This window comes from Megalobrama amblycephala, linkage group LG13 (genome assembly GCF_018812025.1).
Source record: "Megalobrama amblycephala isolate DHTTF-2021 linkage group LG13, ASM1881202v1, whole genome shotgun sequence".
In the NCBI taxonomy this organism is placed as follows: domain Eukaryota; kingdom Metazoa; phylum Chordata; class Actinopteri; order Cypriniformes; family Xenocyprididae; genus Megalobrama; species Megalobrama amblycephala.
In genome coordinates this window covers 16,154,379-16,174,630 of record NC_063056.1, presented here as the reverse complement: position 1 = coordinate 16,174,630, position 20,252 = coordinate 16,154,379, and the positions used below count along the sequence as shown (strand labels likewise).

At 35.8% G+C, this 20,252-nt stretch overlaps 1 protein-coding gene across 7 annotated transcripts in view; it reads right to left on the bottom strand.

Annotated features, from left to right (window-relative positions):
- fhod3b (formin homology 2 domain containing 3b) overlaps positions 1-20,252 on the bottom strand; it is a 227,573-nt gene that overhangs the window by 21,310 nt on the left and 186,011 nt on the right. For all 7 annotated transcript variants that reach the window (XM_048152875.1, XM_048152877.1, XM_048152878.1 and 4 more), the window contains 4 exons: positions 16,900-17,090; positions 12,429-12,926; positions 10,443-11,344; positions 357-515 (listed from right to left, as the gene is read on the bottom strand). In XM_048152875.1, the coding sequence (XP_048008832.1) occupies positions 357-515; positions 10,443-11,344; positions 12,429-12,926; positions 16,900-17,090 (1,750 nt within the window). The remainder of the gene's footprint in view (positions 1-356; positions 516-10,442; positions 11,345-12,428; positions 12,927-16,899; positions 17,091-20,252) is intronic.

Here is a 20,252-nt window from a genome sequence, read left to right as displayed (position 1 = left end):
CATGTTGCAGTCTGGGGATAATCATAAATGCCTGAATGATTGATGTAACGAGAGAGAGAAAGCGAAAGAGAGAGCGAGAGCGAACTGTAGAGCGGTTCAAGGAATATTTGACTCACGTGGACTCAAAACAAGGTTAGTATTAAGTACAGATGTGTTTTCTGCATGGTAACCTGTCTGGCATTCTCAGGATTAAAGTGTAACCATGCATTGTACTAGCTTTATAACTGGAACGTATGTATTAAGTTTTATTGTAGCTTTTCTTAATAATTTCATCATGTCGAATTTGCTTCATTACTTGTGGTTGATTTGTCATAATTTGCGAAACGGAATGTGATTTTAAACCAGCGCAGTGTTACCTCTATGCCCTCTTTGCTCAAGGCGTACTCGTCGAAGTTGAGGATCGCCGTTTTGATGGTGCGAGGAGGTGGCAGGACCGTCAGGCCAATGTTGATGGCGTTACTTCTCTTGGAATCTAGAACGATGATCTCCTGACGCTTCCCGTCTGCTGCCGTTTTCTGAAATCAGATATATAAACAGATTAATCATCAAAGTTATTCACAGTGATGGTACTGTGATGGGTTAAAGGGGTCAAGGTTGGCTGGTTAGCTTCAGTAGACAAAATACAACTGTATTCTGCAGGAAAAAAAAAGATTTTTTGGGGGGGGATCTGTGGAAACACTTTTTATACTCTCTCTCATTCATGCATCACAGGAAAATTCAGAGATTTTTGTCTTTTTTTTAACAAACAAGTCATTTACACCATATCTCAATTTATGTGTTTTTAAATAGAGCTGCACGATTCTGGATAAACTGGGAATCAGGAATTTTTAGTTTCAAATGGAGATTGCGATTCTCCCACCATTCTGAACAGATAGAGATTTTGACAAAATATTAATTGCTGCAGTCTATTTCAAATGTTTAATTATCCTGAATGAATTATTTAAAAAAAAAAAAAAAACTAAAGGGGTGTGGGTTGAATGAATGATTCAATGACTGATAAATAATTCTTTGGTTTCATTACTGGATGAATCAGCATTTTTGAAAAAAAAAAAAAAAAAAAAATCTTTCAAATGAATGATTCAATGACACACTTTTTAACAGTCACTTGTCGCCACCTTGTAACAATGTAATCGATATAATCGTAATTTGAAGCACCAAGTTACTTTCAAAAGGTGATTTGCTCTACTTTGATACTTTTATCCCAGTACTTCTGTGATAATAGGAATATTTGTAACAGAAATAGCGAAACTGTGTGGTTGAAAAGACTGTGAAGTTTGCCTATAGCCAGGGTTGGGGAGTAACGGAATACACCATATTCCAGATATCCGTAATCCAGATACAAAAATCCAGTAACTGTAATTCGTTAAAGTTACGTCAAGTAATCAGATAACAGTTACATTTTGAAAAAAAAGGGGGGAATACAATCAGGATTACAATGGTTTCATTTCAAACTAAATAAATCATTATTTTGCCATAATAACACAATATTAAGCACTGCTTGATCATACAGTAGTTCCTGGTTCTGTTGCCAGTGATGACTCACGTGAGCCACCCGCTGGTGCATGCGCAAATAACACCCATCTACAATAATAATAATAATAATTCTAATAAAAATTCCTTACATTTATATAACGCTTTTCTGGGCACTCAAAGCGCTTTACATATGGAAGGGGGAATCTCCTTAACCACCACCAATGTGCAGCATGCACCTGGATGATGCGATGGCAGCCATATTGCGCCAGAACGCCCACCACACACTAGCTTATTGGTGGAGAGGTGACAGATTGATGAAGCCAATCAGTATATGGGGATGATTAGGAGGCCATGACGATGGACAGAGGCCAATGGGCAAATTTGGCCAGGATGTCGGGGTTACACCCATACTCTTTTTGAAGGACATCCTGGGATTTTTAACGACCACAGAGAGTCAGGACCTCGGTTTGACGTCTCATCCAAAGGATGGTGCTTTTGGTCAGTATAGTGTCCCCATCACTATACTGGGTTGTTGGGACCCACACAGACCACAGGCTTAGCAGCCCCTACTGGCCTCACTAACACCTCTTCCAGCAGCAACCTAGTTTTTCCAGGAGGTCTCCCATCCAGGTACTAACCAGGCTCAGCCCTGCTTAGCTTCAGTGGGCAACCAGTCTTGGGCTACAGGGTGATATGGCTGCTGGCTATCACAATCTCCTCAGGTGCATATTTGAATCACTACTGCTAGTTGAAACGATGCTGCCCGTAGGGAAAAACCTTTCAATTCATGAACATTTCGCTGCTATTTTGTTTTCAAAGAAGAAAATGCAAACAACATGGTTGTACAGGGCAAATTCTGCCTTCCAGCCACATAAACGCTTGCTTTATCAAAGTACTACAAAAATAATCTGTAATACCATACTGTAGCCACTAGATGTCTGTATAGCCCTTTACATATATAGGATATTCAGGGCTGTGTATTCCCAAGTTGTGGAAATAAAACATGATTGCTAAACATTAAAATTAAAGCAGAACAAACATGAACAGTAATGTTTGACCCGAGCTTGTTCAGTTTGTTTATGATCTGATGTGACGTTTATATTTTTAAGCTCTAAACAACAACAACAATAATAATATTGCAATAGATAATTTATCAGATAAAAAAAATCATACATGTATATATATATATATACACACAGTACAGTCCAAAAGTTTGGAACCACTAAGATTTTTAATGTTTTTAAAAGAAGTTTCATCTGCTCACCAAGGCTACATTTATTAAATTAAAAATACAGTAAAAAACAGTAATATTGTGAAATATTATTACAATTTAAAATAACTGTGTACTATTTAAATATATTTGACAAAGTAATTTATTCCTGTGATGCAAAGCTGAATTTTCAGCATCGTTACTCCAGTCTTTAGTGTCACATGATCCTTCAGAAATCATTCTAATATGCTGATTTGCTGCTTAATAAACATTTATGATTATTTTCAATGTTGAAAACAGTTGTGTACTTTTTTTTTCAGGATTCCTTGATGAATAGAAAGTTCAAAAGAACAGCATTTATCTGAAATACAAAGCTTCTGTAGCATTATACACTACCGTTCAAAAGTTTGGGGCCAGTAAGAATTTTTATTTTTATTTTTTTGAAAAGAAATTAAAGAAATTAATACTTTTATTCAGCAAGGATGTATTAAATCAATCAAAAGTGGCAGTAAAGACATTTATAATGTTACAAAAGATTAGATTTCAGATAAACACTGTTCTTTTGAACTTTCTATTCATCAAATAATCCTGAAAAAAATATTGTACACAAATATTTTGTACAATTGTACACATTAAATGTTTCTTGAGCAGCAGATCAGCATATTAGAATGATTTCTGAAGGATCATGTGACACTGAAGACTGGAGTAATGATGCTGAAAATTCAGCTTTGCCATCACAGGAATAAATTACTTTGTGAAATATATTCAAACAAAAAACAGTTATTTTAAATTGTAATAATATGTCACAATATTACTGTTTTTTACTGTATTTTTAATTAAATAAATGTAGCCTTGGTGAGCAGACGAAACCTCTTTTAAAAACATTAAAAATCTTAGACACACACACACACACACACACACTGCCCTCCAAAAGTTTGGAAACACCCCTGGCAAAGTGTGGTTTTGGACGATATCAGCATAAATCCTTATCATTTTTTGGTGCAAATACATTACAGTAACTTGACATTATCATTGAAGACCAGCAATAATAATTTTCATTTTGATTACATAATAATGGCAATATATACATGTCAAAGTCAGACATGCCCCTTTGCCAGCTGTGATGCCTGATTACTGGTTTAAACTTGGCCCAGGTTTGTAAAAGATTTCTGGGTCAGCACACCTTAATAGCTTCAACAACTGTGCCAATTAAGTTTAGAATACAATGAACCAATTAGAACCCAGTTTAGGTCAGATAGCTGCTAATGCTGGATATTTTGATGAATCGAAAATTTAAGTTTTTTTCTATGTATAAAATGTTTATGTAATAAAATATGTTTTCGTAGTTTGTGTTGTCCCTTATCAGTGCAAAATTATCACAAATTAAAAAGGATTCATGCCAATATTGTCCAAAACCACACTAGGGTGTTTCCAAACTTTTGGAGGGCAGTGTGTTTTCTTTTTCCAAACTTTTTCAGAGGCAATTGTTCAGACATTTAAAAACTTGCAGAAATTGAGAAGAAATAATTAAAATTAAATTTAAAAATGCAATTTATCTCTTTCTTTCTTTCTTTTTCTTTCTTTCTTTCTTTCTTTCTTTCTTTCTTTCTTTCTTTCTTTCTTTCTTTCTTTCTTTCTTTCTTTCTTTGTGACCTTGAAGTAATCCAAAAGTAATCAGATTACATTACTTTTATATCGTGGTACTTGGATTACATTACTGAATACTTTTTTAATGAAGTAATTTGTAACTGTAACGGAATACATTTTTAAAGTAACCCTCCCAAGCCTGCCTATAGCCTACATGATAACTGCTCTCTCTGGGATTTGAATGTTTCGATGTGATTGTCAAAGGTTTAATAGGCACAGGTGAATCGTTGTCATTTAGGAATGAGATTGTGTGGGTGTATAAATCGTGATCGCGATCTTTTAGCAATTAATCATGACAATCCAATTAATCGATTGGACAGCTGGCTAAAAAGTGTCAGTAATGAGCGCAGCATTTTACTCAAAGTTGAATATTCTTTCAGTAAAAAACACTGAGCGCTCAGTGCCTCGTTACGCTCCTGGCATTTAAAAAAACGTGGCGCTTCCATTGAAAACAATTGAAAAAGTACACTAGCCGTGGGAAAAAAAACACTTTGGTGGACACACAGCCTTATGGTATAGGCCTAATTTAAAAGTTTAGAGACAGTAAGATTTTTTCTTTCAAAGAAATTAAAACCTTTCTATTCAGCAAGGATGCATTCAATTAATCAAAAGTGACAGTAAAAAAGTGACTTTCACATTGTTACAAAAAATATCTCTTTTTCAAATAAATGATATTTTATATTCATCAAATAATCCTAAAAAAAGTACCATGGTTTCCACTTAAATATTAATAGAATCACAACACTGATGATGTTTCTAGTTCCCACAACAAGGCTGCTTCGCTCATTGCTGAGCTTACCATACAGATACACATCTATTCCCCACACCAAATACGAAATAAGAATCCTTCAGCCTGTTCTTACTCTCACGCTGGCCACTGAACTGAATAGGAAAGGCATTTCTTTAATGTGGATAATTACCTTAAAAATGGCTTCCTGAGATATGAACACAAAACACGGGATATGTTTAATGTTTACTTGCAGAAAAGGCACGCAAGCACCTGAGGGCTATTTTGGGACTTTGATGGAGAATATTTCTGGAGGAGCAGAGCCATGATGGTACTGGTGCCTGCTGCCAAACGGAGGGAGAGGAGGAAAAAGGGAGGGGGAATGGGCCGAAAATGAAAAACAGCTGGAAAAGGTTGCTCAGAGCAGAGAGGAGAGGAAACCCCATGCAGGCTACATTTCTGAAACACCATCTAAGAGCGAACAAGCCAAATAATATGATAGATCTTCATCTTAACAACACCAATTGATCTCCAACACTTAAAACTCTATTTAGTCAGGGATTTATCTCTGTACGTGAAAAAGAATCAAATGTTATACAACCTGGAATGACGGTGCAGTTCATGTTTTAGTGTAGAGCACACACAAACTCCGAGACCCACGTAACAGGCTGTATTGATTAGGTTGAGAATGTTTCAGCTAAGCTCTGACTTGTGACTTGAGTTTGTTCTGAGTGACAGCAGATTTCATGGATCCCAGAAAGCACTTTGATGAAACTCTTAGGTAATACAGGGAATCCATCACAGCCAATCAACCAACCTATTAGCATTCTGACCTACATTCTACAGCTCTGTTCTAAACACATGCGATCATGTCGTAAGAAAGAGTTGTGCAGGCCGCACATGGGCAACGGAAGGTGTCAGAATTCATACCATGTGTTACAGAAGAAAGGCCCAGAAAAGATCAAAGTAACTTTCTAGCAGCTATGGCTTGTGTTCACATGTGCCGACAAAAGCCAGGTAAAACCAAAGTAGAGCAATAAAAAGTGTATTTTTTGTTGCCCGGGCAAAATTTGCTACCACAATATAGGCTGCTGTTTGCCAGCACTATAAAAAATCCACTTACATTCCATCAGACAAACTCTATTTTAAAAGGGTCATGACATGAGAAATCAAATTTGCCTTGATCTTTTTACATATAAGAGGTCTTTGTACCATTAAAACATCCTGCAAGTTTCATAGCTTAAAGGTGCCCTAGAATCAAAAATTGAATTTACCTGGGCATAGTTGAATAACAAGAGTTCAGTACATGGAAATGACATACAGTGAGTGTCAAACTCCATTGCTTCCTCCTTCTTGTGTAAATCTCATTTGTTTAAAAGACCTCCGAAAAACAGGCGAATCTCAACATAACACCGACTGTTACGTAACATTTGGGATCATTAATATGTACGCCCCCAATATTTGCATATGCCAGCTCATGTTCAAGGCATTACACAAGGGCAGGCAGAATTAACGTCTGGATCTGTGCACAGCTGAATCATCAGACTAGGTAAGCAAGCAAGGACAACAGTGAAAAATGGCAGATGGAGCAATAATATCTGACATGATCCATGATATCATGATATTTTTAGTGATATTTGTAAATTGTCTTTCTAAAAGTTTCGTTAGCATGTTGCTAATGTACCGTTAAATGTGGTTAAAGTTACCATCGTTTCTTACTGTATTCACGGAGACAAGAGCCGTCGCTATTTTCATTTTTAAACACTTGCAGTCTGTATAATTCATAAACACAACTTCATTCTTTATAAATCTCTCCAACAGTGTAGCATTAGTCCGTTAGCCACGGAGCACAGCCTCAAACTCATTCAGAATCAAATGTAAACATCCAAATAAATACTATACTCACATGATCCGATGCATGCATGCAGCATGCATGATGTACATCTTGTAAAGATCCATTTGAGGGTTATATTAGCTGTGTGAACTTTGTTTATGCACTGTATATAGAGTCGAGAGTTCAGGGGGCAGGGAGCGTGAGATTTAAAGGGGCCGCACACTGAATCACTGCATAGTTAATGATGCCCCAAAATAGGCCGTTAAAAAAATGAATAAAAAAAAAATCTATGGGGTATTTTGAGCTGAAACTTCACAGACACATTCAGGGGACACCTTAGACTTATATTACATCTTGTGAAAGAACGTTCTAGGGCACCTTTAAAACATTGTCCTCATTATAAACAAAGCATTTATTCAATCAAGCTCCAAAAATGGCTCGTTTTGATATTGGGGGATCTGTGAGGTCACACAGGCAAATACATTTGCATATGACTCCAAAGCAAGACATAGATGAAGAGTTATACATCGTCACACCATAGGCCCCGCCCACTGCCGCTCGATTGCTTAACGCCTGACATTTGCCTACACTGGATGTGAGCGTCACGTCAAAAGCAATTAAACCATTATAACCACTGACGCCGTCTACACTGGATACAGTATACAGATGCGCGTTCAGTTTCTGACATACTCCACGCACTTGAGTCTGTCAACACAACAACAGGATAAATGGAAGAGTAAAAAAAGAATGTTTACTTAAATGCGTCCAGTTTAAACAGCTTGTTTGCGTCTCTATACAGACTTCAGAAGGATTCCAGTGTCTGACACAAGTAAATCATTTATTTTGATGGCATCCCAGATCACGTCAGAGGATTATATGTCTGTTTGGAGCATTGTGTTTTGTAAACGTAGCATAGTGTAATGGAGAGCTTGCAAAAAGAAATTTGTTGAAGGATGAAGCAGCCAACTGTATTGGATCTGACAGCAGCTGCATCACAAACCGCAAGGAAATTATTTCATAATGCTTTGTCTGTAAATAACGGTATTTTATTGATAACGGTTTTCCAAACACTTACGTGAAATATCGAGTGGGCGTTAATATTTTCTATGCAATGATGTTAGCCAATCATAACTGTTGCTGTTTACTGACAAGTCTTAAAGGAGCCACCCCTTAAAAATTTATCATTTTAGACAGAGGGTCAGAATGAAGGTTGAGAATAATAATTTTTCTGCATATTTACTTGTTTTTTATGCAATAAGCGCTATTAACTTTATAAGGAACGAATTAAAAAAAAAATCCATGTCAAGACCCCTTTAAAAGTTCACTGAACTATCGAATGTAGAAAAAGTTAATATTATATAAATTTATTTCAAAATAAATTTTTAGGCCATTTAGTGTGAGTAACTTAAAATATTAAACAGCAAGAACTTACATATCAAATTTGATGGTGATGGTCCAACTGAAAGGCTGCCAAGCATGCTCAGTTTGATTACTGATGATGCATTTCAATAATTTGTTTTTATTGGGTGTGAGCAAAAACACATTTTTGTGTTCCCTTTAAATGCAAATGCCCGGCCTGCTTTCCAGAAGGGGGCGAAGCTTTAACAGCTCATGCTTTGGTTGCTCAGCAAAAACAAAGCTGGAGAATCTCACGCAGCCAAATGATGATTGTCAGTAACGGTGTTCAGCCTTACATTGTTCAAACCGGAGACGTACACTGATGGAGAGACTCTCTCTTACAATGAATGCAACTGGACGTTTTTGAATGGTTAGTGGATACATTTATGCAGTTGCTGTGGTGCTGATTCAACTCATCAACTAGCATGTGCCGTCATGTTAATCTTTTGTGCAAATCCATTGTTGAATTGACCCTCGTTTTTTGAAGCAGTCTGGCATAAAATGACAACATGGTAACAACACTCTACTGCAACAACTCTTCCTCTTCTCTAAAGCAGTCCAACATGGCCTCGCCCCCTTTGTTGTGTGTTCTCAGGGGGAGAGTTTATGTTATTTTTAGGGTTAGTGAGGAAGAAGCTTGTTGAAGTCCCTACCAGCCATTTGTTGTAGTCCTTAAACAGAATTCTTTAAAAGAAAATATCTCCCTTTGCATTGAACTTTGAACATCATAACTTTGCAGATGTTGTTTATGCTCAAGCAGCAACATTACACACTAACTGAAGTTAAAAAAGAGAAATCATAATCAACCACCCCTTTAAAACATCAACCATAACCAGATAAAATGGAATTAAAGGGTTAGTTCACCCAAAAATGAAAATTATGTCATTAATTACTCACCCTCATGTCGTTCCAAACCCGTAAGACCTCCGTTCATCTTCGGAACTTAATTTAAGATATTTTAGATTTAGTCCAAGAGCTTTCTGTCCCTCCATTGAAAATGTATGTACGGTAGACTGTTCATGTCCAGAAAGGTAATTAAAACATCATCAAAGTAGTCCATGTGACATCAGTGGGTTAGTTAGAATTTTTTGAAGCATGGAAAATACATTTAGGTCCAAATATAACAAAAACTAGGACTTTATTCAGCATTGTATTCTCTTCCGGAATCCTTTCCATTGAATTGATTCCATTGAATTGATTCCATTGAATCCTTTCATCTGTCGGCGTTGGTAATGCACTTTTACGTCGCTGTGGTTGTTTTTGCCGATTAGGACATGCACACTTACGCACCATTTTAAAAAATATAGCAATACCAGAATACAAACAATGTAGAATAGCTTGAATACAGCGTGCGTCTCCCTCAGACTGTAAACGAAGCTCTGGCGCACTGGATAACACGTCAGCAGCGTCACTGCGGAGTCATGAACCACACTCCGGAGCAGAAGGGGGCGGTAATGCACCAATAAGCTGGATGCCAACCACCGTAAAACAGGAAAGAAAAAGAAGCGGAGTCGTGAACGCGGATTGACAACAGACCTGGAAGAGAATACAATGCTGAATAAAGTCGTAGTTTTTGTTATTTTTGGACCAAAATGTATTTTCGATGCTTCAACAAATTCTAACTGACCCTCTGATGTCACATGGACTACTTTGATGATGTTTTTATTACCTTTCTGGACATGGACAGTATACCGTACATACATTTTCAATGGAGGGACAGAAAGCTCTCGGATTAAATCTAAAATATCTTAAACTGTGTTCCGAAGATGAACGGAGGTCTTACGGGTTTGGAAAGACATGAGGGTGAGTCATTAATGACATATTTTTCATTTTTGGGTGAACTAACCCTTTAAGTACAGACTTTGTTATAAACTTACTAGTAGTTACTAAGACCCTAGTGTGAACTTTATGTCCCAATTTAGGTGCACCCCTACACTGGTCTATAGAAATAACTCTGGGCCCACATTCAGTGAAAGGGATTTTTTTCAACCCATTTTATCATCCCCAAGTGGAGACCATAAGCACCACTAATTATAATGACACTGATGAGGAAATAATGAATGTAATATTAAGTAAACCAATAATCTTTAAAAAAAAAAAACTGATTATTAATATCATGGTAGAGACACAGAAAAGGGGTCATTTAATAGTACCTTTGTAACTGGCAGCTCCTTGGATTTTGTCTCAAAAAGGTTTTCCAACTTGGCCGTGTCCAGTTTGACCGGATCCAGTTTGGACCACAGTGACTCCCTGCATCTCTTGTGGTTGTTGTACTGCCAGTCTATAGGTCTCACCTCATTCCAAAACAGCCGAATGGTCTTCTTCTTTTTCTGGAAGAGCGGGGGTTCTCCTCGACTAAGCTGAGGAGATCCAAGATGTGGGGGAGGTATTGAAGCCAAAAAGGGTGGTGGAGGGGGCATCATCATGCCAGGGATAGGGGGAGGTGGAGGGCATCCAAATAAAGGTGGTGGAGGTGGAAGGCAGGGAGGAGGAGGTGGCGTGAGGTCACTTGGCCCGATCACGTTACCGACATCTAAAATGTCCACGTCATCCTCCTCTCCCAAGTCCGTGAAGTCCAGCTCTTTGATGCGAAGCTCCCGTGGCATGGCCATCAGCTGGTCCCATATGTGGTCTGACTCCTTTTTGGGGGGTGTTGGTGAAGGAGCCGGTGGAGGCTTTTCCTGTGCTTGCTGCTTTTCCTTCCCAGCATGCTCCACCTCATGAGGTGATACCAGTCCTTTCACCAAATCTCCAAATTTCTCAGCCACAGCCCTCACGTTACCCTGGTTATCGAGATGCTCCACTTCCAATTTCTTCATGTTATCCTCGCATGCCTGCCGACGCGCCTCCAGAGTGGAAATGCGAGTAGCGAGGCTGGTCACAGAGGAGTCCTGATCTGAACACCCTTTCTCATTCTCATTCTCCTTTTCTTTCTCATCTTCTTCTCCCTTTTTGTTTTGGGCATAAAGCATGTCCAGCATGAAGCGTTTGCTGTTGAGAACATTGTTGCACTGATCGTTGACGTCCGCTGTATTCATACAGTCTGCCCACTGGCCTAAGATTCAAATTGAGAGCTAGTTTCACCAATATGTACGATTTTCAGAATGCATCTCTACAAAACATGTCTATTTTTATGTAGTAGCCTGGCATTGAAAAGGGGCAAACAGAAATGCTGGAATGATTTTCCCAGCTGAAAAAAAAAGAGCTCACTATGAAAAATGTGTAGCCAGGGTCCAAAACCATTTTATTTTATTTTTATTTTTTTTTTATTTTATTTTATTTTATTTTATTTTATTTTATTTTATTTTATTTTATTTTATTTTATTTTATTTTATTTTATTTTATTTTATTTTATTTTATTTTATTTTATTTTATTTATTTTATTTATTTTATTTTATTTTATTTTTATTTTATTTTATTTTATTTTATTATTTTATTTTATTTTATTTTATTTTATTTTATTTTATTACTTAAGCTGCCAATGGTGGGTAAACTGAGAATATTAAACTTGACGCAATACCAGCCATAAATATTGTTTGGCTGCATTATTATTACTTAAATAAAAAATAAAACCTTTTAAAATTGTTATTTTATTTTATTTATTTATTTATTTTTCTTTTACTTGAGCTGTCAATGGTGGGTAATCTGGGAATATTAAACTTGACACAAAACCAGCCATAAATATTGTTTGGCTGCATTATTATTACTTACAAATAAAAAATAAAACCTTTTAAAATTGTTATTTTATTTTATTTTATTTTTTATTTCATCTGCCAATGACAGGTAAACTGGGAAAATTAATCGAATCGAATCTAATCTAATCTAATCTAATCTAATCTAATCTAATCTAATCTAATCTAATCAAAACCTGATTAAATTATTATTTAAAAAAAAAACATTAAATATTTATTTATTCATTTATTTTATTTGGTGCTTGGCAATCCAATGTGAGTAAAAATGGCAGTTGGCTGGTAACTTAGTATAAATATAGTTAACAGTATAAATATAGTTTATAAATAAATATAGTTTCATGATGGAAAAGAAATACTTGGCAGGTGAAATGTTAACTTTGGACCCTGTGCCGAATATTGGACCCTTTGTGTTGCACAGTATTTGGTTTGTGTATGTGTTGTTCTCACCTGAGTCACTGTCGCTGATGTGTTTCTCCTCTCGTTCCTCTCTCTCCAGAGTGCTGCTGGCTGAGGAGATGCTGGAGGCAGAGCAGTTATCTTTCTCATTCAGCTCCTCATTCTGCCTCTCCTTCTCACTCAGGACGACATTCTCCTCTACATCCCTATCTAACATCTGCTCTCTCTCACACTCCTCTGTACCCGGTCTGTTAGTCTCTTCCTCAAAGTGTCCTTCTGGTTCTTCTTTCTTTTCATATTCCATTCCACTCACCACCATTTCCTCACACACTTCTGCCTCAGCATCCTCTGCTTTCTCCTCTGTCTCCGGTTTCTCTGGCTCAGAGTTTGTTTGAGACAGAGAGAGCGTGATGTCTGATGGATCCACAGGACTCTGTTCCTCCTCTGGTTTGGAAGGTGACACCGGTGCAGACACTGAGGCAGAGAGAGACTCAGAGGAAGGCCGCACAACTGCTGCCTGCACCGGACGGCTTGTCTTTGACTCAGTTCCTGAGAAAGAAAAAAAGATTGGCTTAGCACCCATTCCAGATAAGAGGCCCAACTTCCACGGAACTATTGATGAAACAAGACCATTCTAAAATAAACTTGTGATAATGAATCTTCCATGCAATGAAAACACTAAACTGTCATGATACCAAAGGCCTAACAAGTGATAATAAAAATCTCCTGATTTAAAGACCACATGAAATCACATGAAATAGGTGTTAGTTGTATCAAAGCCATAAACTTCTTAGAAGTCATGAGGAGTAGTATTAGTGGGAGTGGCATTCTCATTCTAGAGAGCATCTGATTGGACAAAAATCAGTGTAGTGCAGGATGTCATCAATATATTTGGTAAGAGAAAGTAATGATTTATTTGTAAACATTTAGTTCACTAGCACACTGCTTGAAAGGTATATACATATTAGTGCTGTCAAAATTAGCGCATTAACGCATGAGGTTATTTTCTTTTTCAGTTTAATCGTGTTAAAAATATTTATCAATTTGGCTAGTGTTACATTATATGACCACACTCTTATTCACGTAAAATGCTTGTCTATCACGCCTAAACAGTAACACACAGAATTATTTTCTTTCACGCTTGAACAAACAATAACACACATAATTATTGTTTTCTTTCACACTTGAACAAACAATAACACACAGAATTTTGCCAAAATGCATGTTTTGTCAAGTATCCCCATAAGAGCAGTCTTAAATGAGTTAAATAACATCTTAAATGAACTTAAAGAGTTGTGTGAAAATGAGATGCGTGTCAGATCCACTTCACGTTCGGTAGTGGCAGGTCTTAAAGTGACAGCAGCCTAATAAATCAGTGTCTGTGATGTCGGTCATTAATGTTAATCAAAGAACAAACAGAGAAAATTGTAGCTTTAATAAGGATTAATCTATATTTAATTTATAGTTTATGCAGTGAAGACTGTAAAATATGGAGGAGGATTAGGGCCAAGCAATAATAAAAAAATAAAACCATCTTGAGATTAAAGTTGTTAAATTTTGAGAAAAAAATCGTTAAATTTCGAGAAAAAAGTCGAAATAAAATGTTGAGAATAAACTCATTAAATTACAAGAAAAAACTCGTTAAATTTCAAGAAAAAAGTCAAGATAAAATGTTGAGAATAAAGTCATTAAATTACGAGAAAAAAGTCGTTAAATTACGAGAACAAATTTGTTAAATTATGAGAAAAATGTCGTTAAATTTCGAGAAAAAAGTCGAGATAAAATATTGAGAATAAAGTCATTAAATTACGAGAAAAAAGTCGTTAAATTACGAGAACAAATTTGTTAAATTATGAGAAAAATGTCGTTAAATTTCGAGAGAAAAGTCGAGATAAAATGTTGAGAATAAACTCATTAAATTATGAGAAAAAAGTCGTTAAATTACGAATTTGTTCTCATAATTTAACGACTTTCTTTCTCGTAATTTAATGACTTTTTTCTCAATTTAATGAGTTTATTCTCAACATTTTATCTCGACCTTTTTCTCGAAATTTAACGAGTTTTTTCTCGAAATTTAACAACTTTAATCTTGAGATGGTTTTATTTCTTTATTCAATTTCTGTATATTTTTTCTGTACAATTCCTGCCACAGGTAAATATGACATTTATTATAATGGGTTTATGTGAAGATTGTTTAGAGTTCACTTAAATTAAAAGTTATTTTTTAAAGCCTAATAAATGTTGAAATTGATAGCTTTTAGTTATACTGTAATGTTGAATGTCTATAATTAATGTTTAAAAAAAAAAAAATTCATATAGACATCAGTAGCAGTGTTAGTATCATTGATACTGGCCTTCATTCACAAAAAGATGCCATTGAACAAATATTTAAAATATGCTGCCTTTAAGTTAGTGTATAGTGCAGAGTATAATGAGATTCAGACACAATATTGGTAATTACTTGGTCAATTTTATTTTCGCCAAAAGAAATGTTTTTAAATGAAGTCTCTTGTGTGTTTTTAATCACTGTTTTTTAAGGAAAAAAAAAAAAAAGGTTAAGTGTACGATTCAGCATTCTGTCTTGTTTTAGAGTAAAAATACAATAGTTTTTCTCCCTTGTTTTACACAGACCTTACTAAGAAACGTTAATTTTTTTGCATAAAAGAAGAAAACCTATTTGCCAAAAGGGTTCAAAATATTAAACTTAATTTAAGGTTACAGTATGTGAAAACAGTATTTTTTACACAATTTTGCTTCTCAAGTAAATTTACATTTTTTAGATATTTTTACTGGAAATCAAGACAAAAAATTCTGATTAAGGAAGTGATGCACTTGAAAGATTTTGCATGCTTACAATGCACGCACCCCTCATCCCTCACATATCCCCCTCTCCCAGTCTCTGTGTTACGGTAACCCACATAACATTACAACATTTACTCCTCCACATTTGGTAAAGCAAATAAATACAGGAAATGTGATCCTGCAGGAGCATGGGGAATAACAAAACAAAATTCCTCACAACATTACCATCAAAGGTTTTGTTTGGATACACAGCCAAAATATGAAAGCTGAATGATAGAGCTGTTAAACTTCAAATGTCATTAAGGAAATACTGTTTATTATGTATATAGTGTAGTAAACAATATATTACACTATAATTGTGGAAATATACTTATGATTTGGTGATTACTGCTGAAATCACCAAAAATACACTACAAAAATTTTTATTCTTAAGTATTTTAGTCTTATTTTTCCAGTTCATCTACCCTGTCCTTTCAATTTATAGCCTCTGTTTTGAAGGAAGGAACCAGAGTCTCAAAATGGGAGGACCTCAGACCTCCAAAACCACAGTCTGATCCACACTGCTATCCTTTTACACACGGCTGGTCATGCTTTTACTCACTGACCAGTGTGTGACCAATGCTCTGGCCTTCAAAAACCACATGAATGTCATGTAACAAGAGTCTCAATGAACGGACAACCTCAAGCCAACCCACTCAATTATCATGTCACGGCTGATGGATGTCTTGCTTTCTTTCTGTTTTTGTAATATAATCAAATATCACCCTGTTATTCTAGCAAATGTTCTGTCATACCGCCACATTGTTACAGATATTTTCGGTTGCTGCTCCTGGAGCTCCTAAGGCAGGTCCTACACAAACCTTTAACCTATTGGTTACAAAACCATGTCTTTAACCACTAGGTTACACTACTCCAAATAAACTGTGTCCATTTACCAGTAGCCGTTTTCCCCTTTTTTTAAAGGTACAGTTCACCAAAAATGAAAATTCTGTCATCACTTACTTAGACTTATGCCACTGCAAACCTGTTTAACTTCTACAAGATACAGTGAATAGTGAATGTTGTTTTGGACAACAGTTGAACATTCTTCAAACAAATTCTTCTTTTGTGTTCTATAGAAGATATAATGTCATACAGGTGTGGAACAACATAAGAGTGAGTAAATCATGACCTAATTTTTAAGTTTGGGTGAAATATAACTGTAAAAGCATGAAAAGGACTTACATTTCTCCCTTTTCATAGTTCAAACTGTATTCTTACTGGATTCCTTCATTACTTAAGAGCTGCCATTGAGATGAATGGGAATGCTTATAGAACAACTAAAACTAAGATTTAAATGTGTTTAAAATTTTAAACTGCAGCCAATCAGAATCGGAAACTCCACAGTGAGACTGAGTGATTGTCCAGGCTCCAGTCGTTCAGCCCATTCATACCAACACCAGCCCCTCAGATTCAGATGTGGCTGCAAATGAAAGACTGACTGACCACTGACCCAATTTCTGACATTTTGGTTAATATTTGAGGTCAATAAACCTCAAATAAATGTCGTTTTTCCTAATGGCTGACTGCCACAGTGGCTTTACATTGTTTTCATTACAAAACATTTGTGTGGCAACCACTCGATTCCACCCTTTGGAGGAAAAATTAGGTTTTTCCTAATTTTCCAGAGTTTTTTCCAGCAATGCTACACTGTGTTACTGTACACATAGAGGAATCTCACCTTGTGCTGGATGTGGGGCTGAGCATGTATCCTCCTGAGCCTCTACAGTCAAAGGGGTGGCAGAACGAGACAAGGAGCTGCTGGAGGTTCGTGAACTCAGGCTGAGAGTGATTTCTGTTCGCCCCCGTGTTGTCGGCCTCGGACGTTCCCTTTCATTCTCCTCTGCTGCAAGCCGCTCCATTTGCTTATATCTGTATACACCATATAAAAACATAGTGAAAGTCACTAAAAACTATTTTGTATCATGGCCAATGACTCATTTCTCATTTTAAGTGTGGATCTATTAGTTTATTTAAAAAACAAAATAAAAAAAATAGAATTTTATACATAAAATGACTTAATATATATAATGAATACACCTCTTCTATGAAAAGTATAGTTTTAATCTCTAAATTAAAATTTATTTTTATATTTTTTAAGGGGATAAATGTCAGGGTGATATAACTGATATCATAAAGATATTAAATGAAATTCTCAAAGATTGCCATAATTTATAATCTTTTACAAAAGTAATTTTAACAAAACAGCTTTACTGCTTATATTATGGTACAACCAACATTCAGTAACAACATTCATTTCCTGATTTCCTACATATCAGAAAATGATATTGTGGATAAATCCTTTTACAGTGAAATATATTTTTGTGAACGTTTTTGAAAATAGTCATATGTGTGCACTCAAAATGTATTTAAGGTGAATTCAAATATTACATTTCTAATAACATGTCATGTGTGTTTTAAACTAGATTTTTAAATAATTTTTCCTTTTCTTTATCACGGATCTCTTATTTGTCATTGACAGATCAAACTCCTGTTGCAGTAACAGGGAACTATCTATTTATGTGAGGTGATGTGGCGAAGTGGTTAAAGAAATGAAATGTTGGTTCAAACCCTGTTAGTGGTCACATTTGGTCTAGGGGAATTGCACTTGTATTAAAATATTAAAAGTTGCTTTTAATAAAAGTCAAAATGTTTGTTATTCTGAGGGGTGAAAGCCTGACATAGCATGTGGACTGAAAAATAAATGTTTTAAACAAATTCCAGAGCGTCCAGGAAGCAAGAGGGCACAGATTCTCACTTTGTACATAAATAGACTTGATTTCCAAACTCACCAAATCCTCCCACTGTTACCTAGAAGTCTCCTTTAACAGGTGTTAACACAGATGCTGTCTGCTCCCCTTCTGTCTTATCAACTTAAAAAAAAAATATTCTCCAGCATATACTAATATACAATATTACCAAAACCAAGAACCAGATGTTTCATAACTATATAACATTTCTTTTCTATCACTTGAAGTTGGCTTATCCTTTAATTCCATCACATCATTATACTATACTGTAAGGTTCACATCAAATTTAAGAAAAAAAGGTTGGTAGACCTTGACTTTCGATAAGATCTAGAATAAATGCAAAGACATTGAGTCATTTCACTTGCCGGTATGAATGTTTTTAATTTTAACATTTACTGTAAATGGAAAAAGCCCATGTCTAAAGTCAATTACACACCTTGTCCTGCCGTCTTTAAAGGTCTTAATCTACAGCAGCCGTTAAAGGGGCCCTAACGCCATATTTCACCTGCAGCGCGTGCCGACTCGCTTCCCATCTGCTGCTCATTCTAATAAATGTTTTCAAGGTGTATTACAACCGTTGCACTGATAATTGATATTAAATAGGGCTCAAGGCTTTATGATATAATTGAACTGCAGTGATTTATTCAATATGATTGGAATGCTCATCTGTTTATTACAGTGTCAGAGACTTTATATTATATTATATTATATTATATTTTATTATTAGGTAAATTATATTTTTATTCAGCAAGGATGCATTAAATTCATCAAATGTTATAAAAAGATTTCTATTCTATTCTATTCTATTCTATTCTATTCTATTCTATTCTATTCTATTCTATTCTAAATAAGCAGAACAACCATTTTGAGCTGTGATTAAACTGAAATGTTTCTTGAGCACCAAATCAGCATATTAGACTGATTTCTGAAGGATCATGTGACATTGAAGACAGGAGTAATGATGCTGAAAATTCAGCTGTACCATCACAGGAATAATAACATTTTAAAATATATTAAAGGGGACCTATTATGCAAAATTCACTTTTGCATGGTGTTTGGACATAAATGTGTGCTGGCAGTGTGTGTACACAACCACTCTATAATGATAAAAATCCAACCAAAAAATCCAATTTTTTTTTTAAATCCCCATAAATCATAAGCAGTGTCTCTGAACAAGTCGTTTGCAGGTTCCTGGCAGTGTGACGTCACATTAGCCACAGGCCCAGTCCACGAATGTTGACAGACACTGCCGTTTTAACATAGAACCGCCCTGAGCGAGTTCACAGTGAGTTGTACACAGTCCGCCATTGGTGCACTGACGAGAATGTCTCCCAAGCATTTTAGGTGTTCTGTATCTGGATGGATTAATCCACACAGCTCTTTCCATTTACTCCCTAAATCTGAGCTGATGAAAGGGTTAGTTTACCTAAAAATGAAAATTCTGTCATTTATTACCCACCCTCATGCCGTTCCACACCCGTAAGACCTTCGTTAATCTTCGGAAATTAAGATATTTTTGTTGAAATTCGATGGCTCCGTGAGGCCTGCATAGGGAGCAATGACATTTCCTCTCTCAAGATCCATAAAGGTACTAAAAACATAATTAAATCAGTTCATGTGAGTACAGTGGTTCAATATTATTATTATAAAGCGATGAGAATATTTTTTCAAAAAAAAAAAAAAAAAAAAAAAAAAAAAAAAAATGTACATAGTGATGACCGATTTCAAAACACTGCTTCAGGAAGCTTCGGAGCATAATGAATCAGTGTGTCGAATCAGCGGTTCGGAGTGCCAAAGTCACGTGATTTCAGCAGTTTGCCGGTTTGACACGCGATCCGAATCATGATTCGACACAGAAGAATTATAACACTCCGAAGCTTCCTGAAGCATTGTTTTAAATCGGCCATCACTAAATAAGTCGTTATTTTGTTTTTTTGGCGCACCAAAAATGTTCTTGTTGCTTTATAATATTAATATTGAACCACTGTACTCACATGAATTGATTTAAATATGTTTTTAGTACATTAATGGATCTTGAGAGAGAAAATGTCATTGCTGGCTATGAAGGCCTCACTGAGCCATCGGATTTCAACAAAAATATTTTAATTTGTGTTCCGAAGATTAACAAAGGACTTACGGGTGTGGAACGGCATGAGGGTGAGTAATAAATGACAGAATTTTCATTTTCGGGTGAACCCTTGAAGATGAGGTAGATTCATTTTGTTTTCAAAGAAAATGCTCCCTCAACTCTACCAAAATTCGTTTATGTCTTGGCGAATCATTT